General features: G+C 42.9%; 1 protein-coding gene across 3 annotated transcripts in view; it reads left to right on the forward strand.

Moving 5' to 3' along the window:
- Cyth3 (cytohesin 3) overlaps window positions 1-22665 on the forward strand; it is an 81723-nt gene that overhangs the window by 44965 nt on the left and 14093 nt on the right. For all 3 annotated transcript variants that reach the window (XM_051205374.1, XM_051205376.1, XM_051205375.1), the window contains exons 2-5: window positions 15273-15355; window positions 17086-17150; window positions 17570-17636; window positions 22421-22539. In XM_051205374.1, the coding sequence (XP_051061331.1) occupies window positions 15273-15355; window positions 17086-17150; window positions 17570-17636; window positions 22421-22539 (334 nt within the window). The remainder of the gene's footprint in view (window positions 1-15272; window positions 15356-17085; window positions 17151-17569; window positions 17637-22420; window positions 22540-22665) is intronic.

The raw sequence follows: 22665 nt of genomic DNA on the forward strand, positions 1-22665 counted from the left end.
AGCTGTGATCCTGGTGGGTACTTGAGGGCTAAAAATAAATACTTTTCTTTGAAAACAACACAAGTCTTGATGTCTTGAGGAGTTAAAGATAGGCTATTAAAGAATACTTGGTGATATTTCAGGATAAATACAACTGATCTTTTTGCAAAGGATTCCTTATATAGAGTGGTAAGGGAGAATATCATTAAAACAATTTAAAAATTTAATGGTTTCTTTATTGCCAAAAAGCCTTTAAAAATTATTTGTGTGTGTGTGTGGTGCATGCGTGTGTGCCTGTGTACTTGTGTGCCTACCTGCATACATGTGTGTGGGTGCTTACTTACTTGCTTGCTTGCGTGCGTGCCTGTCTGTCTAGGTGCCTATGGAAGCCAGAGGTGGGAATATCAGATTATTTGGAGCTAGTTATAGGTGGTTGTGAACTGGCCAATGTGGGTGCTGGAAACTGAACTTGGGTTTTCTGATGAGCAGTAAACACTCAACTGTTGAGCCCTGAATCTCTCAAGCCCTGAAAACTTATCTAAACATTTTTCAGTGTTTTATTATGAAAAACTTCAAATATACCAAAATATTGAAAAATGTTCATAAACTAGGCTTAGGGCTTGGGATGTGACCCAGCTGGTAGAGTGGCTTGCCTAATATGCATGAGGCCCTGGATTCAATTCACAGCACAGTTCACACCAAGGCATGGTGGTATGTGCCTGCAATTCCCATTCTCAGAAGATTGAAACAGGAACACCAGAAGTTTAAGGTCATCAGTCTGGGCTGTTTGATACCCTGTTACAAACAAATGCAACTATTGTGTAGAATCTATAATTAGCCTTTTGTCAAGTGTGCATTATCATGTATCTATTTATCCAGCCCCTTTCTGCCTATTAGTTTGTTGTTGGGGCCATTTAATGGTTGCAATTATCAATATACTCTTCTCATTTTGGCCTATTTCTATCTTATGCAGTCAATATTGAACTCTAAGCCATGCCTTCTCTAAGAAGTTGCAGGGAGTATTTCTCTCCCTCTCCTTCCCTGCTGTATATTCAAGCCTTGCTACAAGGCCATCAAGAAGAATGCCCTGGCTCAGATAAGCACTTAGTTGTGGAGCTTAGAACCATGTGGAGTGGAATTCTGTCAGGTGACTAGGACATCCCTGGAGTGACAGACCAGCTCCTAGGGTTCTAATGCCAGTGACGGAATAGACTTGCCAGGGAGAGTGAGAGCATGCAGGCAGAACAGAAACTGCTTTCTCTCCTGTCCTTATGTATAGGCTATCACCAGAAGGTATGACCCAAATTAAATGTGGATCTTCCTACCTCAAAAGATCTGGATTAAAAATGGGTCTTTCCACTATAAGTGATTTAATTAAGGGAAATATCCACTGGATGAGGTGGTACAAGCCTATAATCCCACCTAGCACTTGGGAGGCAGAGGCAGGCTATCTCTGAGTTCTAAACTAGTGTGGTCTACAGATTGAGTTTCAGGGCAGCCAGGGCTACACAGAGAAATCCTGTCTAAAACATAACAAAACAACAAAACAAAACAGAACAAAAAAGAATCCTTCACAGGTTTACTCAGCTGCTTGGGTTTTGATTCCAATGTAGTCAGGTTGACAGCCAAGAATAGTCATCACAGCTGTCTCATTTAACACAGATGTCTCATTCAAGACTTTGAGTTTTACCTAATATTAAATTATTGCTTCTCCCAATTCAAATTTGGTGTTTTAGTGCTATTATCAAAGCTAGGTGTCACATACTATTCATGACAGCAGTTATGACTAGCCTTTTGTTTTATTTTTAAAGATATGCACATAAATAAATGCTGCTTTTTGCTGTCTTAGGTGATGTGTGAGGTTATATCAGAACGAACCACCAGATGCTGGGAGAGAAGTGTGGACTTATACAAACAAAAGGGGTTTTATGTGGAGGAGAGCACAGTAGGGTAATTATACCAATTCAGATTTCAAATATTACTTTGATGTAGGTTTTTGTTTTGTTTTGTTAAAAATTTACCTAGAGATACATTTTTTTTTTTAAAAATTATGAAACAGTTCTATTTTCCTGACTGAATGAAGTTCTCAGAGGAGAAAGCCCCACCCCCATCCTTTGCACTAGCTTCAGTGAAAATAATGAAATCTAATCTGAAGTTGTAGGTGACATTTTCCTGATAACACACTTCAAGAGCTCATCTGCATTGGATTGGGAGCCTCCTTTCAATTTCCTTCATATCTTCAAAGGGGCTTGGTAAAAGTTTGGTTGATTAAGTGGTGGCTCTCAAAGTTGTTGGAGAGGGAGAATTACTTGGCAGATTTGGGTGTCATTGTCCCTGTTTTTCAGATAGACAGATTGACTTAATTTTTATTCAGCAGATTTAGTTTGCATGAAAATTGAGCTCATAGTGCAGAGGTCATTTCTGTTCCCTTCGTAATCACAGCTTCTTTCCTATACTCAGAATCCTCCTTCCTCAGCTTCTGCAGTAGCCAGGACTGCAGGCATGTGCCATTTAAAAATAATAACAATTAAAAAAAAACTTGCTTATTGTCTGCCCCTCTTATCTCTGCTCTGGGAGCAGCTTTACTACCTAGACCCCTCACACCTGAAAATGTATGCCTGCTCCAAGTTGTTCTGTCCCTGCTTCTTGGTCAGGAGCACCTGCCATCTTCTGAGTTGTCTGCTCTCTTCAAGTATGAGCCACCCAGATGCTGACAGATGAGAGCTCCAGCACCTTGGCAGTTCCATGTCCCCTGACCTCACTCACTCCTAGCTGCTGCTTCTAAACCAGCATCTTTTTAAGGGGTATCTATAGAGCAGCCAAACTCATTGGGGCTGAGGCTACCATAGTTGGGGTGGCTGGCTCTGGGCTGTGATTGGGACTGTTTGGGGAGTCTCGTTGCTGGGTTTAACCTGTACGTTACTTTTCCTGTATTTCTCCAGGAAGTCTGGGGAAAGTTGGTTAGTTCGGGATTTGATGGGAGAAAAGACAATAATATTGTATTAATTTAATTTATAAAATGAGGGTGTGTGTGTGCACGAGAGTAAGAGAGGCAGACAGACAGGCAGACAGACAGACAGACAGACAGACAGACAGACAGACAGAGACTTGATTCTTTTTTCCCCTAGCATGTGACTCCTGGGAATTTAACTTAGGTTGTCAGGCTTGGCAAGTGCTTTTTACCTGCTGAAGTATTTCACCAGCCCCTAAATTTCTCTGCAAACATGTTAACTTTGGCGTGACATATTTACCACTGATGAGCCAATGTTGAAACATTAGTATTCACCAGGCCCATGATTGGCACTAGGGTTCCCTCTTTGTGAGTGTTCTCTGGTTTTGACAAATGTGTCCCCCATCGCAGTGTCAGAGACAGTTTCACTGTCCTGAAGAATTCTCTGCACTCTACCTGTTTATCCTTTTCTGTGTTTCCCTTAACCCCCAGTCCTTAACCATTGCTCTTATTTTGTCCTTTTCAAATTGCTGTTGGTTGAAATCATGCAGTATTGTAGCCTTTTCATATTGGCTGATATGATATAATATGATATGATATTATATGATATGCACAGGTTCCCCTGTGGCTTCTGTTAGGCATTGCATGTGACATATTCCAAAAGGCTCATGGTTGAAACTAGGGCTCTGGCCCAATGTTTAGACATTGAGAGGTGATTGGATCCTGAGAACACTGATTTAGCTAGTGGATCCATGTGTGTGTGGACTCATAATGATGTTATTGTGAGGTGGAGCCTGGATGGAGGAATTGAGGTCACTGTGGATATGCCCTGGAAAGATAAGACCTTGTCTCCATCCCCTTGTCATTGCTCATTCCTGGCCTTCCACAGCCCTACTTAGTGCATGTTCTTTTGCCATGGTGTTCTTCCTCACCTTAGGCCCAAAGCAGAGGACTCATCCAGGTGTGGATTAACCCTCTAAACAGTGAGCCCAAATGAATCTTATTCTTAGACTTCAGCATTTGTCATAGCAAAGAAAAACTCACTGACACACTCATAGCTTATCTCTGGATAATATTCCATAGCAGGAATGTATCAGTTTATTAGAGGACATCATAGTGCTTCTAGATTTGTGCAGTAATGAAATAGCTGCTATAAATATTCATGGGCAAGACTTCATGGTTTTTTGAGCCAAGATCTCAGGTGGCTTGAATAAGAAGGGCTGCTCATAAGCTTATGTATTTGAATGCTTAGTCATCAGGGGTGGCACTACTTGAGAAGGATTAGGAGGTGTGGTCTTGTTGGAGTAGGTGTGACCCTGTTGTAGGAAGTGTGTCACTGGGACTGGGCTTCAAGTCAGGCCCAGTGTCTTTGTCTCCCTGCTGCCTGTGGATCTGATATAGAACTCTTAAGCTACTTCTCCAGCACCATGTCTGCCTGTGTGCCATCATGCTTCCCACCAAGATGATAATGAACTAAAACTTTTGAAATATAAGTTAAGTCTTGGTTATGTGACTAAGACAATCTCATGTATGAGGCTCAGAATGGCCTTGAGTTCAACTTCCTCCTGTCTCTGCCTTTCAAGTTGACTATGAGTGCACTATTACATCTGGCGTTCAGTTTCCTGATTATTGCCTGCTTTACATTGCTGTAACAAAATACATGAGACAATGTAAAGGAAGAACAGTTTGTTCTGGCTCCTGGTTTCAATCCATGCTATAAATCTGTGGTGGGGCAGAAGGGTGTAGTGGAGGAAAGCTGTTCACCTCAAGGCTGCCAGGAAGCAGAGAGTGAGAAAGAAACTGGAGCCCTTTTTGGGGTACACTCCCAGTGAACTCCTTACTCCAGCCAGACCCCACCCCTAAAAGGATTCATCACTTGTCAGTAAGGCCATCAGAATATGAAGTGTGAATGGATTAACCCATGGATGAAGTCAGAGCCTCCTTGTTCTCGTCCCCTTTCAAAAGCTCCAGCTCTGAATAGTGCTGCATTGGGAATCAAGTCTGCAACACAGAAGCCCAGGAGAGAACCTACAGCACTGCTTCAAGTATCCCCTGGTGTCCATGTGTTTGGATTTCCATGTTCTCCAGTTCTTCTTAGCACTGATTCTCAATTTTCCGTGCTTAATAGACTACTCCACACGCTCTTTAAAATTCTGAATCCTTGGAATCATGCCTAGAGGCTCTGATTTGAAAGGTCTGGGAACAGTATTTCAGGCATGTACTTGTGTGTGTGCATGTGGGGCTGTGTGTGGAGACCTGAGGTCTGTGTCAGGTGTCTTTACCTTACTGTGGGCATAGGGCCTCTCACTTTACCTGGAGCTTTCCTAGTTGGTCAGGACAGATAGCTGGCCGTTCCTCAGGGATCCTCCTGTCTCTGCCTCCCCAGCCATGGGATTACGAGTGTGCACAACTGTACCTGGCTTTTTATGTAGGTAGGTGCCCCTCTCCAGGCATCATACTTATGCAGTAAGTAAGCACTTATTTACTGAGTGTCTTCCGGGCCTGGATATGTGCTTCTGAGTGGTTCTAGTGAGAGTTACAAACCAAATGGTAAAAAACTGCAGCTAAAATTGGCCAGAATCAGAGACACTTGTTGCAGATTTCAGAGAGCTGGCTGAGTTCTTATTTCTTGTGTTTAGTTTTGTGGGATGGAGCCAGGGAGTAAACTGCCCTCTACCACTGCCTTCACTAACACTACAGTGCTTCTTCTGTTCCTCAGTGGTGGTTGACTGCATCATTAAACAGGAAGAGCAACAATTGTTGGTTGGCATGCCAGTTGTCAAGAGGATGTTTATATGGCGTCCACAAGCTAATCTGGGGACATTGCAATGCCAAGTTGTTTTGTTGGTGGTGTTTTTTTTTTTTTTCTTCCCTATGCAACACTGTGCCTAAAGACAAAGGCAGTCATATAAACACACACACACACACACACACACACAATTTCTGTGATTCTCAGTTTTTACTTTTTATCTGTCTATACAATGTGCTAATTTATTTTTTAAAATTAAAATTTAAATTTGAGACAGACTTTCTCTGTAGTCCTGGCTGTTTTGGAACTCACTTTGTAGACCAAGTTGGCCTCAAACTTAGAGATCCACTTACCTCTGTCTTTTAAGTGCTGGGATTAAAGGTGTGTACCACAACTGCCCAGCACCAGTGAGCTAAATTTTAAAACATTTCGTGTACTGTGAGATAAAAGTAATAACTTTGAATGGAAAAAAATAGATTATTCCATACAAAGTCAGCATCCTTCATAGCTGCAAGTCACTGATTAACACTGCTTCTTTCTTACTATCTGGTTCTCAGATGCTTAGTGCCTTTATATTTTAGGAAACATTTTTTTTTTTTCTGTCAAGGGTTGAAAGGAGTCTAGTTAACTTTAGGTGTAGACTTTAATTTTTTTTTTTTTTTTTTTTTTTTTTGAGACAGAGTTTTTCTATAGCTTTGGAGGCTGTCCTGGAGCTTGCTCAGTAGATCAGGCTGGCCTTGAACTCAAAGAGATCTGCCTGTCTCTGCCTGTTGAGTGCTGGGATTAAAGGTGTGCACCACCACCACTACCTGGCTAGACTAAAAATTTTAAGAGGTGTATGCATGTCTCTCTGTGTGTGTACACTAGAGTAGATTCTTCACCTTACTGCATTGAGACAGAGCCCCTCTCAACCAGAAACTTACTGCTTGGGCTAGACTGGCTGCTGGTCAGTGGGCTCTGGGATCACCTGTCTCCATTCTTCTAATGTCAGGGTTACAGGCTTGCATAGCCATGCCTGGATTCTTACATGGGTGCTAGGGATTTGAACTCAAAGGGTGCAGAGCAAGCACCCTAGCCCACTAAATCATCCTCTAGTCCCCAGATGGAGACTCTCAAGGGTAATAAGGTGTGTGCTATAGTTTGGGTTGCAAATACTTGCCAAAGTCTCCTATGGTAAAGGTGTAGTTTCCAGTATGGCATTTTAGAGAGATGATAGACCTTGAAGAGGATGAGGCCTAGGGGGAAGCTATAGTTCATCAGAGGTGTGCTCTGAAGGGGATTTTTAGATTCTTATTTTTTCCTTTCTCTCGTCCATTCCTGGTCATGGAGTAGTTTTTTCATGCCCCTTGCCCCAGTCTCAGAAGCAATAGGGCCAAGCAACTATGGACTAAAACCTCCAGAAACTCCAAGCAGAACAAACCTTTTCTCTTGTAGCTGATTATCTTGGGCGTTTGTCGTGGTGATAAGAATCTGACTAACACACTACCCAAATGCTAAGTGTAGCCTAGAGCTCAAGTTGTCTTATGTCTGTATATGCTGGATACATACATTGTGTGGTGACCACCCACATCAAAATAGAGTGCTTGGCAGCACCTCAGAAGCTCTGCCATGCTCTTTGCAGGCAGCACCTTCCACCCCGGATTAACCACTGCTCAGATTTCCATCACCATCAATTACTTTAGTCTGTTCTTGGCCTATTCTCAATGTTCCCTATAAAAATGTGGTCTTGGGGGCTAGAGAGATGGCTCAGTGGCTAAGAGCTCTTGCTTCTCTTACAGAGGCCCTGAGTTTAGTTTCTAGCACCCACATGGTGGCTTGTAACTACATGCAGTTCCAGGGGATCTGATGGCCTCTTCTTATCTCTCTAGGCTCCCGCACATATATGATGTACACATACAGGCACACATACCCCCCCCACGCACAATACACTGTGTGTCATCCCTTCTTCCTGCTTTTTTTTAAATGTTATAGTCTGTGTTTGTTGTAAATATGCCTCTTTTGCATAAACCTAGCTTTGTTTTTTGTTCAGTTTTTAAACTTTAGAGCTTTAAACTTAATCTTTTCCTCTCTCATTTATTGTATGAGTATCAGTTAGTTACACATTACTGTGTATCACATTCTCCTGAGCAATTGTTATAAACTGCGGTTTGTTATAAACTGCGGTAGCATGTTGTCTCCTGATTTGCTGGGTTCACCCATCTTGCTGCATTCAGTTGGCTAGGCATGTGGGGGTTGAGCTCATCCCACACAATGACACTGTGGTGTTTGGGGACTTAGCTGAGTTGACTGGAACAGCTGGGGTGTTTGCAGCTCTGTCTCTGTGGTTTCTTCCTTCATGGCTGTGAGCTTTGTCTTCTCCAGAGTGCAGTGAGGTGTGAAGCTTTGTGCAGGCCTCCACCCTGCACATTGTCACATCTGTCCTTTTCCCTATGACCAAGGGAAGGTTCTAAGATAGTCTGGAGTCACTGGTGAGAAACATTCCCTTTCATAACCGAGAAACTGTAAATTACTGTGGACTTGTTTTTCTCTCTCCAACAGTAGAAAACAGTACACTACTTTTTTTTTTCCTGCTTTGATATTTTATATTTTGTGTTTCTAATGGTGCTGTCTCTTGTCTTTGATTGTTTATTTTGTGGTACTGGGGAAGGAGCTGAGGGCCACTTTGTTTTTTTTTTTTTTAATGTTGATGTTTTCCCTCATTCTGATCTTTATCCACCCTCCTACTGTTGGGATTTGAAACTTAATTCCTTTCCTGCTGAGCCTGGACATTCTAGTGTAAAATCTAGTTATGGTTTGTAACTCTCCAGAACTTGAGAGAAGCTTGTTTGTGTTCCTATCCACTGATTCCTAGTTCTTTATCTGTGAGATACTGTGTTCCTAGCTGGAGGAAGTCTGTGATAGCTCTCTGCAGCATCTCTCACACCTGCCTCAGGTCATTGTTAAATGTTTCCTTTAACAGTGGTGCACAGATGGCCAATTAGTTTTACTTAATTCAAAGATTAAGCAAGTGTCCTGGAACACTAAAGAGGGACAATGGAGGCTGAAGGGACCCAAGAGGGTGACCAGTGTCAGGAGCTTCCCCTGTTCCTGCATTCACTAGGGATTCATATCTGACCTTGGGGCTCAGTACAGTTCTCTGGCCAGTTGGAGCACTCCCCGTGGTACCTTTCTGGTGTAGTCATCATGTGACTGGCCAAGTGACCCACTTGGCTGTGAGTGTTTGGACTGGCCTTATCACCTGCTGGAGGTCAAGTGGCCCTTGGTGATGAGATCTGAAGCTCAGTGCTTGCTCCTGCTGGCCCCAGCTGCCCTTTTGTTCTTGCTGTCAAATCTCTCTAGTGGTTGTTCTGAACCCAAGCTTAGTGATGTTTGATTCACCAGCATTTGGAATGCAGGAAAGGCATTTTCTGTGTGCAGAGTTCCTATTTAGTGAATCAGCAGAGACCAATGTCCAGACTCATTCCTTGCCAGTATCCTGTAGGACTGACATGTCCCTCTGCTGACCAAGGAAATATTTAAAAAAAAAAAAAAATCAAATGACAGTGGGAAACTTTGCCTTGATGCGTTAGTGTTGATTACTTGAAATGAGAGTAAATTTAAAAGTTACAGACAATGATTTCAGTCTGCAGCTGAGAGCCAAAAACATATGGTTAAGTGATCAGATTAAGTGATCAAATTTCTGTTCATTGAAGAATTTGTTAAGTTATATTTGACTTTTAGTCCCTAAAACATAATGTTCCTGGTCACAGTTCATAACTCAGGGATCTTATCTTTTCTCAGGAGAGTTGTAGAGCAGAATGCTAATTTTATGAAAGGTGTGTGTAAGAAGACACACAGGGAGAATGTGTGTGGGGGAGTGAGAAAATGAGTTAAAAGAGTAGCCTTAGGTACAGCAACAACCCAGAACCAAGAAAACCATAGCTTCTTGGTACCTACAATTTGTCACACAATGAGACTATTAATATAATTTCATGTTAGAAAGTCTTTTCTCATCATTAAGATATTTTTTATTTTTTAATATTAGCATACATATTAAATACCAATATATTTTTTAAACTATATACAAAAATCCCCTATTTTTCATTGATTCTGAGATGTAAATATTTCTACATTTCAGTATCTGTGGGAGACAGGATATGATTGATGGATTATTAAATTTTATTAAACAGAATAGTAATTCCACTTTCTCAATACAGTATTGTTATTGCAACATTTGTTAGTTGCAGCTGGGAGATTGTGGCACACACCTTTAATCCCAGCACTTGGGAGGCAGAATCAGGCAGATGTTTGAGTTCAAGACCTGGTCTACAGAGTGAGTTCCAGGATAGCCAGGGCTACACAGACAAACCCTGTCTTAAAAAACCAATATTAAAATAAATTGTTGTTTCAGTGTGTGTGTGTGTGTGTGGACTGTATTTCTGTGTGGAGGACCAAGGAGGATGTTCAGTATCCTGTTCTGCCACTATGCAGTTGGCTAGGAAGTCCCAGGAACGCTCCTGCCTGTCTTGTACAGCACTGGAGTTACAGCAGTTGCACAGCCACACCAGCTTCTTAATGTAGGGGCTAGGGATTTGCACTCAGGTCCACATGCTTGTGTAGCAAGTGCTCTTACCTGCTCAGCCATCTTCCCAACCACTGTACTATGCTCTGTTTTTTATGGTAGTTCTGTTTAGTGTATGGGCTTTTGCCTTATTTATGTCTGTCCACTGTGTTCGTGCTTGGTGCCTGCAAAGACCAGAAGAGGGTGTCGGATCCTCTGGAATTACAGATGGATGTGAGCTGCCAAGTAGACTCTGGGAATTGAACCTAGGTCCTCTGCCAGTGCTCTTATCCCCTGAGCCATATGTCCAGCCCTATAATATGTACTTTCAACTTATCATAGTCTCCCACCAAACATATACCATTTCTCACACAGGAAAATAATATTTTTTCTTCCGTTTTTGTTGCCATTGTGTTTTGTTTTTGAGGCAAGGTCTCACTCTGTAGCTCTAGCTGGCCTTGAACTTAAGCTGGTTCTCTTGACACAGCCTTCTGAATGCTGAGTTTATAGGTGAGCACCATCACTAGGTAAGAATTTTATAACGATACGCTTTTATTTCTTCTTCCCAGTCCTGTGTGTTTACTTTTATGTAATTGCTAAACCAGCAATCCTTTTGCTTTTGTTTTCAACAACAGCAGTAAATCTTTTCAAGAGATTCGCATCAGGGCCCTTTCCGCACTTGACATTGTTTTGTATAGATTTTCATTTGATACCCCTCGCCCTCCCACCTGCAGATCTGCTAAAGATGAACTATTTTGAAATCTTATTGTCTGAAAAGTGGCTTGTTAACCTTCTTTACTGAAAGATATTTTACAAGGTTTGAAATCTTGTCTGCTTGAACAAAAATTTAAGTCCAATTTTAGTTACCCATCATAGCTGGCAGCAGACTTCATGAACCATAAGGTGCTTGATTTCTGCAAATCTTCGTTTGAGGGAGGCAGGTACCTGAGAAAGGCAAGGACTGGTCCAGGACATGAACTTGTCCTGAATTTTCTCTGAAGCTGTGCCAGCAGCAGAAACACAGGATTTCCTGCCTTCCTTCCTGTTTTCCCTTGTGAAAACATTTAGATTTTCTGTCCAGAAGTGGGACCAAACGTTTGCAACTATACCTGGTGCTGTAGCTATCATAGACTTAAACTGTCAGTGCCGTCACTTTCTTAGAAGTCACCAACTCTGTACAACACCTCATTCTGCAAATGAAGAACTCAGGCCTGTTTCCATGTGGTCAGAGCCAACATGTGTCAGGAATTTTACTTCCAGACTAGTTATTGTAGTTAATTGCCTTTGTTACTTTTTTTTTTTTACAAGCACAAAAATTTTAATGATTCATGCTGAGAGAAGTTTAAATCCATTTGAGGATTTAAGGATTTGAGGATGAAAATTATAAGAATTTCTACAGGAAATACCACCTCAAGTGTTAAAGGCTTAATCAAGTGCATAAAAACCAGCATTTACAACACTCAGAAATAGTAATATTAGTAGAGAAAGGGGGGAAAAATGAGAGAGGGAGCTGAGGCAAGAGAATGAAACACGGATGGGAGTCTTCAAAGGCATTTTTAGGAACAGGAATTCAGAACAATGAATAGAGACAAACCTGACCAGGAATGAGACCCTGGATATAGCAAATTCAGAGCTGAAATAAAATGAACAACAAAAAAACTATAGCCCAAATTCCCACATCTTAAATAGCTTAATCCAAATGTTACCACCATCCACCCCATTCAAAACAAAATGTGAGAAATACAGGTCAGAGCTGTAGACTCTCAGAACTATTCACCCTGGAGAGCCAGTGTCAGGAAAACATTTTTTTGTTCACGTAATATACCTGTTGACATGAATAAGTTGTGTACTTTGACATGATCTCAAACTTTCTTGGTTGCAATTCCTGGTAACACGAACGAGCAGCACTTCATCGTTTAGATCCTTATTGCCTTTAAAGGATAAAGACAGGTATTGTAGGAAGAGAAAAACTCAGGCAGTCCATGGACTGTTTCCAGTTGGAAAAGCAAAAGCATTGGCATCTTTAGAATGAAATCACCCTGGTATTTCTATTCGTCTTTATTCGCTCTTGGTGGCCCTTTAGCCCCCAGGGTGGGAGGAGGAAGACTGTTGGTAGAATTTCTTAGAAAAAAACTGTCTTGAGGGTTGGAGAGACAGCTCAAAAGTTAAGAGTACTGGCTGCTCTTCTAGAGGCCTTGAGTTCAATTCCCAGCAACCACATAATGGCTCACAACCATCTATAGTGAGATTTGGTGCCCTCTTCTGGCATGCAAGAATACATAGAGGCAGAATGTTGTACACATAATAAATACATCTTAAAAAGAAAGAAAGAAAACCCGTCTTGCAGAAGATTGAAGTCTACAGCTCTTTCCAGACTCTTGTTTGTACATGTATGTTGGAGAAATCGGCAGAAGAAACGGTTACTTAGGGGTTGCTTTTAGGAGGCTGATTTGTGTGGTTGACAGACGGGAGTACCTTTACTGTTCTGATATCAGGCTGATAGCACTCTGGAGGCTGGCTGCTTCAGGAAATAGTCTTTTCATTAGAGTAGATGTTTGTGGTAAGAGTGATACCTTTGAAGAGACAAAAAGTGTGTACTTGCTTATGCTTCATCTTTCTGGGTGTTGGGCATTGCTGGTTTTCTGCAGTATAAATTTTTGACTCCTTTTATGTCTTGTCTTTGAATGCTGTGTGTGTTGGATACATCTTTTACTTTTGCTGATTAGTGTAAACTGAGACTGGAGACAGGTTGAGCCAATGGGAATTAAGGAGATGTTCTAAAGGACCTTCTAGGAGGAAGCTTGAGGAGCCCTGGGCTTAGCCTTAGCTCTAGCAGGATAGAAGCCAGTTTCATGATGAAGCTGGCACTTTGCAAGGCAGAAGGAAGACACTGGTTCCAGGGGTCTTGTAGAGCTCCTAGTCTTGCCCAGTGCATGCTGCACAACTTGTAAATCTGAGTTTGTCATGCTTGATATTTGGCATGTGTTGAGCATCTTGGATGTGTGTGTTCATGTTGTTTACCAGTTATATGTTATTGCAGGGTATTTCTTTTAAGAAGATACATTTGTTTAATTGTGTGTGTGTTCATCTGCCCAGTGATTCCAGAAGGGACATCTGGCCCTGGATTCAGTCATGGACATTTGTGATCTGCCTAATGAGGACACTGGCATCAAGCTCTGAGCCTCTTGATGGAACAGCAAATGCTATTAACTGCTGTGCCATCTTTCCAGCCCCATTATATCTTCAGTGCCTCTTCTCAAGGGAAAACCATTTAATCCCTCTTGGCCTCAGTTATAACAGAGATAATAATGACTGTCCATGATGTTTTGAGAGGCTCAGTTATTTTATATCCCTGTCTAGTTAACTCTTTATTTCATAATATCTTGACATAGAAGATTGCCTAAGAACATTGCTAAGGTGTCATTCAGTTTCAGTTTAAAGCTAGTAGAGGAAGACAGAAATTAGTAAGTAATATGACATATTCTCTGCTTCCCACCTTCATGCTCTTTCTTCCCTCCCTAGAGGGCATGCTATTATAAGTTCTGAATTTATTGTCCTAATGAATAAAATGTATTTATATGCCTGTGATAGTTTTTTTTTAATTTTTTAAAGTTATTTTTATTTTATGTGAATTGGTGTTTTCCATGCATGTATGTCGTGTAAAGGTGTTGGATTTCCTGGAACTGGAGTTACAGACAGCTGTGAACTGCCATATGGGTCCTGGGAATTGAACTGGAGTCCTCTGGAAGAGCAGCCAGTGCTCTTAACTGCTGAGCCATCTCTCCAGCCCCATGATGATTAGTTAATTGTTGATTTGACATAATCTAGAATCACCTGGGAAAGAATTCTCAATGACAAATTATCTAGATTAGCTTGGCTTGTGGATTTTCTTTATTAGGTGGAGGTAGGAAAGACCTGAATGTGGGCAGCACCACTTTATGGGCAGAGTCTTAGTGAATGGAGAGCGCAAGCTGAACACTAGTGGTTCACACACTCACTGGTCTCTGCTCTTGACTACAGATGTATGTTCAAAGTCTCATGGCATTCCTACAGCAGTGGATTGGAATTGTGAGCCAAATGAGCTTTTGTCAGGATATTTTATCACAGCAACAGGAACACGACTAAGACAATGCCTAAACAATATATTATTTAACTGTTTGCTTTTATGATCCATAAGAAAATGTATCTAATGTCTACACAGATGTCCTGAAATGACCCATTTGTTGCTTGTAGTTTTCCCACTCTCATGTCTGTGTAAGATTCTAGCACATTCACCCATCCTACTGTGGATGGGCACTTAACTTCTTTGATTTTTGTCTATAAAATGTGCTTCTTCAACATTATTGTACTTATTGCTGCACTGCTTGAGATTTTCCTACTGTATATACTTAAAGTTGCTAGGCATGCCATGTGCATCTTTGATGCTGTCTGATGTACTCAAGTGTTTCCCAAAGTGTCTGTGCCCATTTGTGCTCCTTAAGTCCTGTCCCCACCCCACCCTCAGCTAATCTAGTGAGATTGACATGCATTTTTAAACACTTTGAGTTAGATATGCATAATAAAGTCCATAGTTCAATAAGGCTTGTGGTGGGGCTTGAGTGGGAGGCCAGCATCACACTGCTTTCCCACTGCATTTCCCACTCCCCCAAAGTGTAACCACGTTGACCTTTCTTAGCTTGGTGCGTGTGGTTCAGTGCATGTTTTATGTATTATAGAGGTAGCACTTTGAGAGTGGAAGGCTAAGAAACAGAGGAGAGCTGAGTACAGCAGGAAGGCCTCAACCAGGGGTGCTGGTTGGCTGGTATCTGTAGCGGTGCAAGGGGACACAGAGAAGTACCCCACCATACTAACCTCTCATCAGAGCTCTGTGGGTAGGAAGACTCTGGGCAGGCTAATCACGGTTTTAGTGGGGTGAGGTATGCGCAGATGTGGTTGGTGTTCGTTAGCTTCTGTTTTCCTTTAGGGAAGCTTCCCACGTCCAGTCTCCAGTCTCAGCAGCCTCAACAGTTTCCCCCAAAGTCGTTGACCTGCCTTCCTTCCTTTCTTCTTTTCAGTGCCTGAAGACCTGTCATTAGAAGAGCGAGAAGAACTTTTGGACATTCGTCGAAGAAAAAAGGAACTTATTGATGACATTGAGGTAAAACAACAAACTGTCTTAACTTGAATTTGTGTGGAATACTGAATAGGGTAGCTTCAAGAAAATGTGAAAACTGTGACAGCCATGGGGACAGGAGATAGGAGTTTTCCAGGCAGAGGAGGCAAAGACTCACAGCACAAGCTGTGCAGCAGGGACCATGATGGTGGGAACAGCATTCCCAGGAGTTGACTTGTGGCCCCAAAGTTACAAGTGTTGCAGTAACGCTGGCAACAGCCTGGTACACGCTGCCCTTTCTGTGCACGTTATCTCAAGCACTCAGATAGGTGCCTGCCACATTTATGGCAGCCCAGTATCCTTTGAGTGAACAGACAAGCACATATTGGATTCTAGCTGTATACTAAGGTGCCTACTTAGTAGCAAGAGCAGAGTGACAAATTTAGGCAAAGATGAATAAAACACATGGATAAACACTGCCTCCCCACATTTGTGTACTTGACTCAGAGGCCAGGGCTGAGTGAGGGGTGTCCCACAGGAGAGGAAACAAGTGAAGCCACAGTCTCCCAGGTCCTTAGGAAAGTCAGTCGTGTGTCCCTCTTTTGAGAAGCTTCCTAGTCATTGTCATTGCCAAAGTAAATGTCACCTAATAGGGCACTCACTGTAGAGCAGGCCTTGTCCTAGACAATGACTCCTTTCTAGGAACTTGTTTCAGTCTGAACTTATTGGCACACACATAATAGGGTTCTGAGTAAAATGTCTTTGTACTTGAGAGGTAATTGGTGACAGCTTTGGCTCAAGGTTAGCCTGCATTCTTGGAAAATTCTGCAACCCAGAGAGGTTCTTTGTGTAAAGAATTAAGAATGGATATTGTGTGAGCAGTAGTGACCATACTGCTCAATAATATGGACACGTCCCTGAACACTGGCCACTTCATCCTGTCACCAAGGATGCTGTCTGAGGCTGGGAAGCTACTGAGGGGAAGCCAACCAGTAGGGATTAAACGGGTCTTATCCTTTCTGCTTCTGATGTTCTGATGTCTGAATTGAGCCTTGTCCTTGGAGCTTCAACTCTCTCTCTCTCTCTCTCTCTCTCTCTCTCTCTCTCTCTCTCTCTCTCTCTCTCCCTCCCCACTCTCTCTCTCCATTTTTATCATTAAATTATGTGTATGTGTGTGGGTATATGTATATGAGGCCACAGAGGCCAGAGAGGTGGGAACCCTGGGGACTTGTAAGCCACCAGATATATATGCTGGGAATTAAATTTAGGGTCTCTGAAAGAATGCATGTCCCTTCAAGTCATTTCTGTAGCTCCAGGGGGGTTCATCCCTTATGAAGTGACAGTCATGAGACTATTGCTCAGCAAACCTGATGTCACCTAACACATCTGGGTTTTAGCTTCCCCTGAGAATACAGGCTACCTGTGCCTCCAGTTGTATGTAGTGACTACAGTGGAGTGGGATAAGGATTCACTGTTTGCCTTTACATGCTTTTATATTTTTTACTTCCTTCTTGATTTTTCACACAAGTACTCAGAGCCTCCCTAGTGGCCTCTCCTGTGATGTATCTCATGAGGAGTGGGCTGTGTGTGTGCGTTTCCTCTGCTATGCTGCCTCTGACATTGAGTCTCCTTACTGATGTTGATGTTGGGTTTTGGCTTTGTGATGCTCACGTGAGCCCTTGGGAAAACTTGTGTCTGGAAGAACAAGCTGTCTCTAAACCTCTGAGTACAGGAAAGGTAAGATACCCCATGATACAATTCTTCTTTTTTGACAGAGGCTGAAATATGAAATTGCAGAAGTGATGACAGAGATTGATAATTTAACTTCAGTGGAGGAGAGGTAAAGTGTTCATGCCTGTACTTTCAAGTTACTTACCCTCTTTCTTCTTGGCACCTTCTAGCTGAGCTCACCAACAGAAGCAAGGGCTGGGCTGGGAAGTCGGAGACTTTGGAATTATCTGTCCCTCCTCTCTGACTCCTTTGTCCTCACCAACTTTGTAGGCTTGGGACTCTGAATTAACCTTTCTGAATCATGAGGAACTGTATTTTAATTTTTACCTTTCTCCTTTCTGAAGAAGTATTATTGTATATGACAAGAAGCCACTGCAGCAGCCTTGGCTGTGGAGGGTAGTGGGCTCTGCTAGACACCCTTGTTTTATGTGTCTCAGGTTGACCTGGGATGGAAACGGAGCAGGGGGGTGTGATTCTGCTATACTCTATGGAAGGTCTCACTAACAATTTTTTTTTTTAAACCAATAGCAAAACTACTCAGAGGAACAAGCAAATAGCCATGGGAAGAAAGAAATTCAACATGGACCCCAAAAAGGTGAGAGAGTAGTTCTAGACTTCCAGTGTGCAAATGATTGACTGGTTTTAGTGGCTGACTCCCTTGGAGCAGAGGTGATCATATCACCTGGTGAAAAGATGGGATTGATGTTTCATTTTGTCACAACAGAATGAAGCAGGTGCTTCTGGATGAACTGTTACTTGGACCTAAAGGCCTTTCTCACAGTGTGTGGTTCTGAGTGCAGGTACAATCAATGGGACCCCTAAGCTCAGTTTGTGGGTGTCGAGACCCAGATACTCCAGTCAGCCCTGTGGTATCTGCCCACCACATTCAGGGGAGTCAGGGTTTAGTTAGGCTATGATGAATTGCTCAATAGGTTTCACTTTGTGTCCCTTTTGACCCAAAATATGGTTTTTATACTAATTGCTAATTCTGTTCAATTATTTATAATTAAGTTGTTCAATAAAAGCAAAAAGCTCATTTAGTCTGCATATGGCTTTTTGCTGGAGAAAAATACTGAAATCGTTTGATTGTAGATATAGTTGTGATACTTAGCTTAGTCAGCTGAGCTGTGGCAACAAAATGCCACAGTCTGAAAACCAGGCTGGGTGGTGGTGCATGGCTGTAGCCCCAGCACTGGAGGGTAGAAACAGGAGGGCAAGAAGATGGAAACTCAGCATCGTCTTGAACTACAAAGCCTACACAGGCCAGCCAGGGATGCATAAGAACTAGCATGCATAGATAAATGGATAAAACCTCCAGACTGGGGACTTAAACAGCAGACATTTACTTCTCACAGTTGTAGGAGCTGTGGGTATAAGATCATGGTTCCTCACATGGTTGTATTGTAGTGAGGTCTCCTTTCTCAGTGCAGATAACCACCTTCTTAATGAGTCTTCCATGTGATGAGGGTGTAGAGCAACCTGACCTTAAAGTTTCTCTTTTCAGGAGGTCATAATCCCCACCCTAGGGGCCCCACATGAGCTTGTCTCATTCTAATTACTCCCACAGTCTCTACCTCCACCTACAACAATGTGTGAGTTTTGAGGGACACAGAGTCACACTCAGATACACCAGACCAATCTCACTTTGCAGATCAGAATTGTATTCATTCCCTGTGTCTTACTGCATCATCAGCTTGAAGTCTTCCGCTCTCCTCCAGCCTAATCGCATCTGGAATCTCTAGCAGGCATACCCAAAGATGGCCTTCACTGATCTATGTGTCTCAGTCCAGTCAGGTTGGCAAGATTAACCGTCACAGGTTTTGTCCTGAACTCACCAGTGACTTCCCTGTTTCCCATGACTTGTGTCTCTTGCAGAGGGAACCCTTCCATGCTAGGGGCCTCCTTGTGTCCCTTCTATGACTAATAAGCCAGAAATGACCTTGTTCTATTTAACTTTCTCACACCCTCAGTGGTTTATACTCTGTAAAATCAGTTGTATTGATCAGTTGTCTCACTGCTGTGACAAAATCCCTGACAATGGCGACCTTAGGAAGGGAGCGTTTGTATCTGCTCACAGGTCACAGTACATGGTGGCTTGAAGGCATGGTGACTGCAGTGGGAGGCAGCTGTTTACACTGCATTGATGGTCAGGAGACATGGATGCTGGTACTTAGCTTCTTTTTATTCAGTTCAGGCATCCAGCCCGTGGATGGGGTATCACCCACATTCAGTTAAGGATCTCCTGAAAGTCCCTCACAGACATGGCTTTTCTCCTAGGTCATTCTAAGTACTGTCAGGTTGATAGCTCTTACAATGATCTGGTTTTTTGGGAGGGTGGAGACTCAGGGCAGATCCTGAACAACTAAGACAGTGTGTTCCACATGCTCTCTGTGACCTAGCAGAGGCCTTGGGTTCCAGAGTCTGGAACTTAGCCTTGAGACCACAGACTTGAGCCTCAGGTCAGGATGGGACAAGGACAGCCTGGTGACAGAGGTACAAGAACTTCTTAGGAGCCCTGGGAATGTCTGCATCTGCCTAGGGCCATTCTCTTTGAAGGGGAATGGCCACAAACTCAAACTCAACCTCTGGGGTATTATAGTCACAGTCAAGGTCGTCTCCAAGGGCCCGGCCTGGACCAGAACTGCTTCAATCTCTATTCTGCAAGCCCCTTGTTCTAGAATCCTGTTTTTTTTTTTTTTTTTTTTTTTTTTTTTTTTCCAGATGCCCTCCCACATCCCTTGACAGAGTTCAGGGTAGCAAAACTTATCAATTTACACTCAGTTACTCTTATGAATTCTAATAAGGCTGGAGTATTGATCTTTGACCCTGAGGTATTAGGCAGTAAATTTCTGCCTAACCTCCTGTGATTGCCCTTCCCTCCCAGACCTCAAGGGTATCCATGTACTGCTGGATGCTGGCTTACTGTCCCTACTTATGCCTAATTCTCCTCACCTGGATGGTCGGTGAACCAGTCATACAACATGAGCAGTGCTGTTGGTTTTTATCCCATGTTCCAGGACAGGTGTGTGTGTGTGTGTGTGTGTGTGTGTGTGTGTCTGTGTGTGTGTGTGTGTCTGTGTGTCTGTGTGTCTGTGTGTATGTCTGTGTCTGTCTGTCTGTCTGTCTGTCTTGTCTATCACAGTAGCACTGAGGTGGACATGCTCTTTCCCATTCCCACCAGAAACACTAGAGTTAACTAGGGCTGTCAGACTTAAATGACATGTTACATGGCCCACAAATTTTAAATGTAAGACTTGAAGTATCTTGACAAATTAAACAAAACCCTCAACCTAGAACAAAAAGTACTTGCAGAACATTGTAGGCCACCTTTCTGGGTCCACTGTTTGTCAAATCCATTTCCCCAGGTATCCCACACTATTACCAAAATTAGGTTTGCTTTTTTTAAACTGTGCGTAAGCAGAATGAAAATATACATGCCTGGGGCTAGGGAGATGGTTCAGTGGCTATATAGCACTTGCTGTGCAAGCGTAAAGACCAAAGATTGGATCCCCCAAACCCACATAAAACCTGAATAGGCGTAGTCCCTGTGCTTGGGAGCAGAGACAAGAAAGCCATAGCTAAATTGATTGCCTAGAATTGGTAGCTCTAGGTTTAGTGGAAGCCCCTGCCTCAATCAATTAAAAACAGAGCACAATCAAGAAGACATGATATCAACTTAGGACCTCCATGCATGAGCACCTATGTGTGTACATCCACATTTATGCACCATGTACCCACTAATTGCATAATTTACACACATGAGCCTTTGTGTTGTCTTTTGCTTTGTAACCCCATCTAAGAAAGCCTCTCGTTCATCTTGTTCTTTCCATCTAGTTCCAATCTTCCATCTTCTATCTTTACTTTTTCTCTCACTGGTTGTCTGTTGCTGCCTGAAGTTTTTGGAAATGCTAAATAAGGCTGCCAGATGGACTGTGGGTGTATGAGGAAGCCAAAGCAGGCTTAGGTCTGGGAGTTTCAGCTGGAAAAGCCTCTCTGAATTTGTAGAAATGCCTCTTGGCATGCAGTAGAATTCCCTGTGTTCTTCCTAGCCTGGTGTAAGGTAGCTTGAAACCAGCTCTCAAGCTGTGCAAAAGGTAATGTTTTGCTGTTGTGGTGGGTCCTGGAAGTTCCCATGATGGTGCAGTGCAGCTGATTTGGGCCTGGGACAACCTTGTCTCTGACACTGCCAGCTAAGCTTTGCAGGTTCTTAAAGTGGGCATGTGTTCAGCTTGTGTAAGCTCAGTGCTAATGTACCAGTTAACATGCTTTTGGCCTCAGGTAACAGAAAATCCAGTGCCCCCCCAAGCCCCCAAAGAAACACAGTGGAGTTTTATCATATAGTTGCTATGGCAGTAAGTGGTTCCCAAATGGCAGGAGCAAAGTACTTACCCCAGTCTTCCCTCGCATGAGAGATGCTGTGCTTCTGGCTGTCACGTGGTGTTCAACGCAGGAAGAAAGAAGAAGGGCAGTGAATGGCATTCCTACAGGATTCCATTTATGGCTGCTTGCTCAGAATTGTGTGACAAGTCATTTATATGTAAGGAGAGCCTATAAAGCAATTATTTGGGGGTAAGGTGGTAGAATTAAAAGGGTTGGTTGGGGCAGGGTGGCAAGATCAGATAAAAGCACTTGCTACTCAAGTCTGATACTCTGAGTTCAATCCCCATTTTACAGCGGTAAGGAGAAAACAGATTCCTGACAGTTATCCTCTGACCTCCACACATGTCACTCACACATGACACACATGATCATAATGAATTAGAACTGGCTCATCAGGTAAACACACCACCACACCTGAAGACCTGAGTTCCATCTCCAGAATCCCATGGTAGGAAAGAACCAACTGATGGCAGCTTGTCCTCTGTGGCCCCTGCATGGGTTCACACACATAATTTAAATTTTTAATGAGTTAAAAATATTTATGTTTTTAAATGGTGGGGCAGGGAAGCTGGAGAGATGATTCAGCTGCTCCCTCAGAGGACTAGGTTTGATTCCCAGCACCCACATAGTAGCTCACAACCTTCTGTAACTCCAGTCCCAGGGCATCCAATGCCCTCTTCTGGTCTCTACAGGTGCTAGGCAATCATGTAGTACACAGACATACATGCAGGCAAACACATAAAACATAAATACACAATTGTAAAGGGGATTGGTGGTTGGTTATTGGGTTGCCCCATGGCAACATCTCTCAACCACAGTGAAGTCCTGTGAGGCAGGGAAGACGTGGTTTCCCTTAGCTTTATAAATCTGATGGTTTTTAAACTGCTCCATGGAACTGACATTTTCACTATGTCCAGACCTGCAAGGTTCTGGCACAAAGCAGGTTCCCAGCTTTGAAATGGATTGTGACCAGCATATTCTGTTTCACTTGTTCCTCAGGGCATTCAGTTCTTAATTGAGAATGACCTGCTGCAGAGCTCCCCAGAGGATGTTGCCCAGTTTCTCTACAAAGGAGAGGGCCTGAACAAGACCGTCATTGGAGATTACCTGGGTGAGAGGTAAGCTCAGAGTGTTCTCACAGCTCTTGAGCTGCAGACTATAAGGACAGAGGTGCTGGCTCAGCACTGCCTCATGAGGATAAGGCTTTAGGAGACCTGGGCCATTTGGGATCTTATCATGCCAAA

This window comes from Phodopus roborovskii, unplaced genomic scaffold (genome assembly GCF_943737965.1).
Source record: "Phodopus roborovskii unplaced genomic scaffold, PHOROB, whole genome shotgun sequence".
NCBI lineage: Eukaryota > Metazoa > Chordata > Mammalia > Rodentia > Cricetidae > Phodopus > Phodopus roborovskii.